Here is a 9,892-nt window from a genome sequence, read left to right on the forward strand (position 1 = left end):
TGCTGAGAATCCTATAAGGGATGATGTTCTCACCCGTTTCGGGAATTATTACTCTTCAGAAGTAGGTCCCGACATTTCTCATTGAGCGGGAGGTTTATCTGGAAGGACAGCGAAGAGGATCTTTTATTCTGCTTTAATCTTAGACTTTCTCTTTCTTTTGGAAACACTTATATTATGCACTTGTTTTGAAGACTTGCCTTTAGAGACTTATGATGTATTTTGGAGAGATATGTTATGTCTATCGAGTGTGAGCGATCAACGAATTGTCTTTTCTCGAGTTTTAAATCTTTTCACAGGCTTCTAGTATGATATTCCTTTCGATATATATGTATTTATATCTTAATCTTGTGTCGTAGCACCAAATCATAATTGAATTATGACTAAAGCATAAGTAATAAATGGTAGGGTGTTACATTATGGTATCAGAACAGTTTATCTTTGTAAGCCTGAGGAATGGACTGCTCTGATTAGTGAGTGAGAGAGAGAGAGAGAGAGAGAGAGAGAGAGAGAGAGAGAGAGAGAGAGAAGGAGTGAGTGAGTGCTTGTTGGTGGCAGCGCTAGAGGAGAAAACAACGAAAATGTGCTATAAGTGCGAATGAAAGTGTAAAGTTGAGTGTGGACGATAAAACCAAAACTTTATTTTGTTCCCTAACATGGACCGCACAGTGGCATGATGCATGCAAGCCACGTTATATGTATCAAGTTTAAGGATCGAACTTTTTTAAATTTAGTGATATCATCATAATCGTCAATAAATAATAATCTGTGCAAATCTTTCTAAATAAAGCATCTGTGTGTGTGCGTGCATGAGAGAGAGAGAGAGAGAGAGGGTGCTTATTGGTGGCAGCGCTAGAGGAGAAAACAATTACAATGTGTTGTGAGTGAGAATGAAAGTATAAAGTTGTGTGAATGATAAAACCAAAACTTTGTTCAAAACTTCATTTTGTTCCCGAACATAGACCGCACAATGGCATGACGTATGCAATCCACGTTATATGTATAAAACATCATGATTTGTGTGTATGTGTGTGAAAAATTAAAAGTTCAACATCTCTCTCTGCGCTCAAGGAGAAAACAATTAAAATGTGTTGTGAGTGAAAATAAAAGGGTAAAGTTGAGTGTGAACGATAAAACCAAAACTTAATTCAAAACTTTATTTTGTTCCCTAGTATGGACTGCATAATGGCATAATGCATGCAAGTCACGTTATATGTATAAAACATCATGATTTGTGTGTGTGTATGCATGTGTGTGTAAGAGAGCGAGAGAGAGTGAGTGAGAAAGAGAGAGAGAGAGAGCGCTTATTAGTGGTGGTGCTAGAAGACGAAACAATTAAAATGTACCGTGAGAGAGAATGAAAGTTTAAAGTTAAGTATGGACGATAAAACCAAAAGTTCATTTTGTTCCCTACCATGGACCGCATAGTGGCTTGATGCATGTAAGCCACGTTATATGTAATTATGTATAAAGTTTAAGGATCGAACTCTTCTAAATTTAGTGATATTTGTTAGGAAATTATTATTTCTTAATCTATTTAAGGGCAATACATATATATTAATTATAATCGCAAATTAACCTATTTCTCATTAAATGAGTTATATAATACTGATCTCATTTATTGTTATAAATGTTGAATTAAATAAGTTATTATTACTTTTGATTTAGAATTAAATAAGAATAAAACTAGAGATACTATTTTATTTGAGATTTAAGGTTTAATGGGTGACACATTCAAATATAAATAGTAACTTTAGGGTTTTGATCTCTAACATATCAAAGTCACCTCCGTAACTCTTTTTCCATTAGAGGAGTTACGATATAAGTCTATCAGGGATATAGAAAAGTTTCGGTTGAGAAAGATCAAATAATCAAATTCTTTCAATCACGTTCACAAATTTAAGTACACTTCCGCTTTCTAGTATTTTTTTTTTTAATAATTAACATGGATGGTGTTGCAATTAAAATAGAATTTTGAAAATTTTTAACATAGATAGTCTTAGAATTAAAAAATAATTTTATTTTTATCTACGAAAATTTAAAATATTGATAAAATTACTTATAAAGAAAAAAATGTTATTGTGTCTAAAAAAGAAAAATTAACATTACATATGTACCAAAATAAGCTATCACGTATTTGTTTATAAATATATATGTTTAATTCATTTTCAATGTGTATTTTATATTTTAATATATATTTTATACTAATCGATAATTTTAGTGGTCGATTTTAATATATAAATGGTATTTATAAATATAAAATTCACAAGTATAAAAATAATCAATATGTTTACAATTTACATTAATATGTTTTTATTGTAATAATTTTAATTTAACTGTAATAATAAAGCATTACACCAGTTTTACTCCTATTTGAAAATTAAATTAAATTCTTGACAAACCCACACACATATATAGATATCTATTACCATTAAAAGGAACAAACAAGAAGCCTGGTAGTATAACACATCAACACCTCTTTCATCTTCTGTGCTTGTGTGTCTTTTTTTGGACAGAACAAGCCATTCAACTTCACTTCTTCCACTTGAACGGTTTCCTCCTTCCTTCTTCACCCTCCTTCAACAATGGGGTCAGCTTGTCATCTTTCCTTTACTCTCTTCTTCGCATTCAGTTTCATCACTTGCACCAACTGTATTGAATACCTGAAGTTACCGTTAGTGCAAAAGAACAATCCACTCTCCTTGCCAGCTCAGCTTCTCTCCTCAGACAGTCACCGCCTTTCAACCCTCTTCGCGGCCCTCCAAGGCCGCCGCGGGTCTCTGAAGTCCCCACTCGTCTCCGGCGCCTCAACCGGGTCGGGTCAATACTTCGTGGATCTCCGAATCGGATCACCGCCGCAGAGCCTCCTCCTGGTGGCGGACACCGGCAGCGACCTAGTGTGGGTGAAATGCTCTGCCTGCAGGAACTGCTCCGCCCATCCACCCGGATCCAAATTTTTGGTCCGACATTCCAGAACCTTCGCCCCTCACCACTGCTACGACTCGTCGTGTCGACTCGTTCCACATCCGGTCCAAACTCAATCTCAAACCCGAACCTGCAACCACTCCAAGATCCACTCCCCTTGTCTGTACTCCTACTCCTACGTGGACGGTTCCACCACAAGCGGCTTGTTCTCGAAGGAAACGACGACGTTTAACACAAGCTCCGGAAGAGTAACCAAAGTAAAAGACTTCTCCTTCGGTTGCGGGTTTCGCGTTTCTGGTCCCAGCGTTACAGGCGCGAGTTTCAACGGTGCCCAAGGTGTTCTGGGTTTAGGACGCGGAACGATGTCGTTTAGCTCCCAACTCGGTAGAACATTCGGGAACAGATTCTCATACTGTCTTCTTGACTACACCATATCCCCGCCTCCAAGGAGTTTCTTAACCATTGGTGCTTCCAAAAGAGACGCCGTATCACGGAAACTGTTCAGTTATACGCCGTTAGTTAAAAACCCTCTTTCGCCCACGTTTTACTACATTGTCGTTGAGGGCTTGTTTGTTGAGGGGGCGAAATTACCGATAAGCCCTTCGGTTTGGACCGTTGACGAGAATGGGAACGGCGGCACTGTCGTGGACTCCGGCACGACGCTTACGTTCCTGGCGGAGCCAGCGTACCGGCAAGTTCTGGCGGCCTTCCGGCGGCGCGTGAGGTTGCCACCGGTGGAAGGAGCGAACCTAGGGTTTGATCTGTGTGTGAATGTCACTGGCGCAGGGAAGGTGAAGCTGCCGAAGCTGAGCTTTTCTTTCTCCGGGAAATCGGTAATGTCGCCGCCGGCGAGAAACTATTTCATCGACGCTATGGAGGGAGTGAAGTGTGTGGCAATTCAAGCGGTGAAAGAGGGTGCAGGTTTTTCAGTGATTGGGAATCTGATGCAGCAAGGTTACTTGTTTGAGTTCGATAGGGACAGATCGCGGCTCGGGTTTACGCGTCATGGTTGCACTCTTGGCTGAAAAAAAAAGAAAAAACCGAACCCCCTTTTTTTTATTATTTTTATTTTATTGTGATCCAATATAATTTTATTAAGATTGCTATTATAATATTTTTTATATTATAAAATAATTATTATTATTGATGTCATATCATAGAGTATTATCATACATAATGGGGTATGGAGTATTATTAATTATAGATGTTTTATAAGATATAATAATAGAATATGAAATATTATCATGGCATGAGTTTTCATGATGTGTTTTCACTCACTTAGTGAAAATATTTTACGAAAATAAAATATTTGATTTTTAAAATTATGGAAATGTAGCTTTTGCAATTTCGGATACCAAAATGTAACTTTTTATAAATTTAAGTAAACCGTGGAAAGGGTCTCACGAATTTGAAATACACAAATCATTAGAGGGTTTCATGGTTTACGTTAATGAAGCATTTGGAGAGAAATCGTAGTAGGAGTTACATGGTTTCTGTGAAGATGCAACACATGCATAAATTGTGGAAGGGTCCAACAGTTTATATACGAGTTTCACTACATATACCAACTTAGAGTGAGTGGGATATATTTACATCTATTTACATCTATCATTTTTATTGTCAACAAAATAAGACTATATTTTGTAGTACATTTTAAATTTATTCAAATTGTAAAAATGATATAATTTTAAACGATTTGAATATTAATTTGATTTATACTTTTCAATCTAATTCAATTTTATACAAATGATTGATTTGTACAGTGCTAATTTAAATTTATTTTTCAAACTATTTTGATTTAATATAATATAATTTGAAATAAATAGAATTATATTCTATTTAAATTTTAATAAAAATTTAAGTAACTCATTCAAATTTTTAGTACATATATTCAAATAATATTTTAAATTTTTAATACGTATATCTATATATATTTATTTAAATAATACTCTCAAATTTTTATTAATAATAACATATTTTACTCCGAAATATTTAAAATTTAAATAAATATAATTTAAATTTTTAAAATTTTAAACGTTATTATTTGGATGATATATAATTCCATATATTTTCTAATAATTTTTTTTTGTGACTTAAGAAGGATAAATTCAAAATAAAAAAAAATAAGTCTCAAGAGAAGTTGCAAGCCTACAACATCACTAGGATAAGCATTTCGAAGATCTGGCCATGTCATCAACCATTTAGTGTACTAAGTTTTTTTTTTAACTAAGTTCAAAGGTACTCCTTATGTTGGACTATTATTTTAGAATCTTTTCAATTTTTTGAACGTAAAACAAATAAAAAGGCAAATTATTGAAATAAAAATGACACTCTAGATTTGTATATATAGTAGAATTCGGTGCATGTTTTGTATCTTTATGTATGTTTTGCATCCTTACAGAAACTTTGGAACTCCTACCACGATTTCTTCTTCCCAAATGCTTCATCAACGTAAACCATGGAACCCCTTCAGCGGTTTACGTGTATTTCAAATCCGTGGGACCCCTTCCACGGTTTACATAGATTTGTAAAAAGTTGTATTTTTGTATCCAAACTGCAAAAGTTGTATTTTCATAATTTTAGAAGCTAAATATTTTATTTTCGTAAATTGCTCAGTAAGTGAGTTAGGTAAATAATATTTTGCTATTATTTATTTTAAATTTTTTATTTATAAATAGATTTTAAGACACATCAAGTTTACAAATTAATTTTTTTTACAAATTTAAATTATTATAGCTTTTATGTTAAATTCTTGTGTATTATTTTTATGCAATAGAAAATCTATTCTCATACATTATAGAAGTATTATATTATGAGAATATCATCAAAATATAATTTTTTTATATTTTTATAATAAATTTTCACTTTTATTTATTTACTTTCATCATATTTTTACAACATCTTATTAGCACAAAAACTTAAGAAAAAGAAAATAAAGGGTACAAGAAGAACATTTATCTTGCGAATAGTATAAGTACACACTAATCTCAAAAGCAAAATTTATTTTGCCAACCTTTTACATGAAGAGACAAGTGTTGCTACCATAATTAGTACGAGTAAAATAATTGATTGTTCTAGAAGAGTTGCTATTTTATTTTATAGAGGAACAAAATTTATTATAGATAATATTTTGTTATCTACAAAGTACAAAGTCTCAAAGTTTTAAAGATATCCGTAAGAATGGATATCATATTGAGACCATAAATGAGGATAACAATGAGCTTCTCTGTATTATGAGTTGTAATTCAAATAAGAAAGTTATATTAAAAATTTTGCCTATGCAAATTCTAGGATATATTATACTCATATTAGTGCAATTAAATCAAATGTTGTATGACCGGTTAGGTCATCTTAGAATAACAATAATGCGAAGGATCCTTGAAAACTCATAAAGGCATTCACTAAAGAACCATCAGATTTTTTAATCTATTGAGTTATACTGTGTTGCATGTTCTTAAGAAAAATTGATTATAAGGCCATTATCAGCAAAGATCAGAGTTGAATGAATTTACTTTCCAAGCCTTTGATACTTATTGCATGGCTACTAGTATAAATGTTGAACATCCAGTAGCTCATGTTTATGTATAAAATGAGCTAGCGAAATTACTTATTAAACGCTTCCAATTGATTTTTAAGCCCTTACTTATGAGAACGAATCTCTCAATTTCTGTTTGGAGACATGCTCTTTCACATGCCGCAACACTTATTAGTTTAAGGCTAACAAATTTTCACAAATTCTCTCCTTTACAATTGATTTTTGGCCAACCACCAAATATATTCCGTTTGAGAATATTTGAATGTGTCATATATGTTTTGTAAGACCTCAAATTTTTAGAAAGTTGTTTTTATTGAAAAATAAATAAATCAAAGTTATGAGACTTTGAGTTTTAAATTAATTTGGATTTATATAATTTTAAATTATAATTAGATATTTTTGTTTAATTGAAATTAATGATTTGAATTTTTGCTTAATGAAAATTTAAAATTTTAGTAATTGAAAATAAAAGAGAGTTTTATATATAATTTAAATTAAATAATTAAAAGTTTTGGTTAATTTTATGAATAAAGGAAAAATTATTTGATTACCTTTACTTTTAAATTAGAATACTTGTTTGAAAAATCAATTGACAAATTGATTAAATAATTACAGTAGTTATAGTATACAAAAAAAAAGTGGGACCTAAGGCTACACTTATAAACAGTAGCCATAGTATATAATGTGGCTACGCTTTACAGGTGATGCAGTAGCGCTGAAAAGCGTAGCCTATTCTGGTAAAAATGGAAGCTAAAAAGCGTAGCCTTTGGTCCTGGACAGCATCACTTGAAAAGCGCACCATATTCCCAAACGCCAAAAGCGTAGCCCTTGGTGTAGAAAAGCGTAGCCTTTGAGAATAGGCAACGGTCGAATAGGAATCACCCCAAAAAACGTAAAATGGTATTCTTAAAGTAATTTTATTGGGTTAGAATTTTGTTTTTAATAACTACTCTATTCCCTAATCTTTATTAAAAATACCAAACCCTAATTCCCAAACTAAAACCCACAAACCTTAACCCTAACCTAATCTTATCTACCGCTTCACCGCCACTCACCCAGCGCCATCCCCTTCCCATATACACACTAAACACACACACACCCTAACCTAACCTTATCCACCACCTCACCGCCACTCATCCACAACCATCTCCTTCCCATATACACACTAAACACGCACACACACATCAAAAAAAGAGAAGAGAGGGAGTGCCGAGGGAGTGAGGGAGAAGAGAAGAGGGAGGAGTTGCGTCGCCATCGCGCCACCTTGCCGCCAAGTCACCGTCGTCGTCACCGACGGGGGAGGCAGAGTGAGAATGAAGCACGAGTTGACGAGATACCTTCGCGCACCGTCGTTGTTTGTGGAGCTTGCTGCTGTCGCTGTTCAAGCCGCTACTGCTGTCGTTACATGCGATACCGCCAAAGCTCCCTTCACCGCCGTCGACGCCGATATGAGGAAAGGGAGAACGAAGAAGAGGAGCCGACATGGAAGATACATCGCAAAAAAAGAGGGAGAGAGGTCCGAGGCTGAGCTGGTTCCGTCACGGTCATCTGCCTCTGTTACGACTGAACTGTTGCGCCGCTGTGTTTGCTGCTGTGTTACTGATGAATGCGCATCATGTTATATTTTTCTATGCTTTTTCATATAAAAAATTAGTTTATAATGCCCAATTGTTGAGTATTTTGTGTGCTTAAGTTGTATATTGCTTTGATCTTTTGATTCGATGAATTTTGTAGAAAATGGCAGAAAAAGAAGCAAAAAGCACAAAACAAACTCAAAAGAAGAAAAGAAGAATTTTGGACACACTTTGAAGTTTGAGCACGCTTTGGAATCTTAGGCCACGCTTTTAAAAGCATGGCCCATGACCCATTAATTAAAGAAAGAAGAGCGCCTTTGGTGCTACGCTCTCTTTCAAAGAGCACTACGTTCTTCACCCAAGAGCTCTACGTTATTCACCCAAGAGCGCCTACGATAGTTTTCAAAGTTGGGGTTGAAAATTTGGCTAGCGACACGTACGCGTGGGTGACGAGTACGCGTGGAAGTGCCATTTGTGAAGGGTGACGTGAACGTGTGGATAAAGCGGCAGTGTGGAAGTGGTATTTTTGGAAGGCCACGCGTACGTGTGGATGACGCATACGCATGGGAGAGCGCTCTTGGCGCGAGCGCTACGCTCTTCTCAAGAGCGCTGAAGGCAACGCATACGCGTGGATGACGCGTACGCGTCATAAGTGCCAAAATGCTGAATGACACGCACGCATGGGTGCAAGAGTGCTACGCTCTCCTAAAAAATGCTACGCTCGCCTGGAAGCCTTATTTTTGCTCAATTAACTTCACTCTAAGTCCATCTAAACTTCAAGCAAGCAGATCCCATTAACATCACTCAATCAAAGGCACAAGAAGCATCTAGAATAGGAATTTTCATTAATTGTAATTTGCTTTTCATTTTAGTTTGTATTTTAGGAAAGCCTATATAAAGGCCTTAGTTTCATAGAATTAGGCATTCTGAATTCTAAACAGAGGGGGAGAGAGTGAAGACCAATTTAAAATTCTGTGAATTGGCACACTCCAAGGGGAGTGGGTTTTCAGACCCCTCCCCTCAAACACTTTTCTTCCTTTTCTCTTCTTTTCTTTCGTAGCAGTAGTTTAGTTTTAGTTTGTAATTCTCATTTATGAATTCTTGAATTTTCATTTTCAGTTTGAATTCTTACTCTTTATTTTCATGCACTTTAATTTCATGCAATTTTGTTTGAGAGCAATGACCACTTAAATCCCTCTGCATTTGGGAAAGGAGCTCTATTTCAATTTTGATTGAATTGATATTTATCTCTTCTTCTCTTCTTCATTCTATCTTCTTACTTGGATATCTATTAGAATCCTTGCAAGAGAGTTTTGTTCTTCAAAGATCCTTGGATCTATTAGAATCCTATTATGAGCCTCTAGGGAGGGATCATAGGTTTCAGTTTGAGCTCTCTTGGCGTAATGAAGTTGATTCTTGATTTAGAGTTGGTACGTGACATATAACCACTCTAATATTGGGGTATTTGGAATTATGTAGTATGAGATTAGAAATCATGTTTGTTTATCTAAGAAAGAGTCTTTGTGCTTCATAGATCCAATTACTACTGAGAGGGGGATTGAATCTACTTGAATTTCACGTGAGCCTCGAGAGAGGGATCATGGAATTCAGTTTGAGGTTCTTGTCTCATAATCCTCCTGATCAATACACTCTTAGTTGGTATGTGAGATGTAACCTCTTTGAGTTGAGGTCTTGAGGGTTGTGTGGCATTTGGATTAGAAATTTAACTTCACCTCTTCTCATGAGCAATTAGATCAAGAGATTGACAATTGATTACGTGAAGAGAAATTAAATCACCAAGAGATTGGGGTTTAATTACTCATAGTCCGCCATGGATCTATCTTACATGATTGAGAAGGAG

General features: G+C 35.0%; 1 protein-coding gene across 1 annotated transcript; it reads left to right on the forward strand.

The window, feature by feature from the left end:
- The first annotated feature begins 2,231 nt into the window (after positions 1–2,231).
- On the forward strand, positions 2,232–4,074 carry LOC112750521 (aspartyl protease family protein 2). Its single transcript, XM_025799283.3, has one exon. It carries the CDS (start codon positions 2,583–2,585, stop codon positions 3,945–3,947), a length of 1,365 nt encoding a protein of 454 aa, XP_025655068.1. The 5' UTR covers positions 2,232–2,582; the 3' UTR covers positions 3,948–4,074.
- Positions 4,075–9,892: the final 5,818 nt, after the last annotated feature.

The sequence above is a fragment of the Arachis hypogaea genome, chromosome 15, assembly GCF_003086295.3.
Source record: "Arachis hypogaea cultivar Tifrunner chromosome 15, arahy.Tifrunner.gnm2.J5K5, whole genome shotgun sequence".
In the NCBI taxonomy this organism is placed as follows: domain Eukaryota; kingdom Viridiplantae; phylum Streptophyta; class Magnoliopsida; order Fabales; family Fabaceae; genus Arachis; species Arachis hypogaea.

Bases quoted from the DNA above. Each gene is read 5' to 3' on its own strand.
- LOC112750521 (XM_025799283.3), top strand. From the start codon at position 2,583: ATGGGGTCAGCTTGTCATCTTTCCTTTACTCTCTTCTTCGCATTCAGT.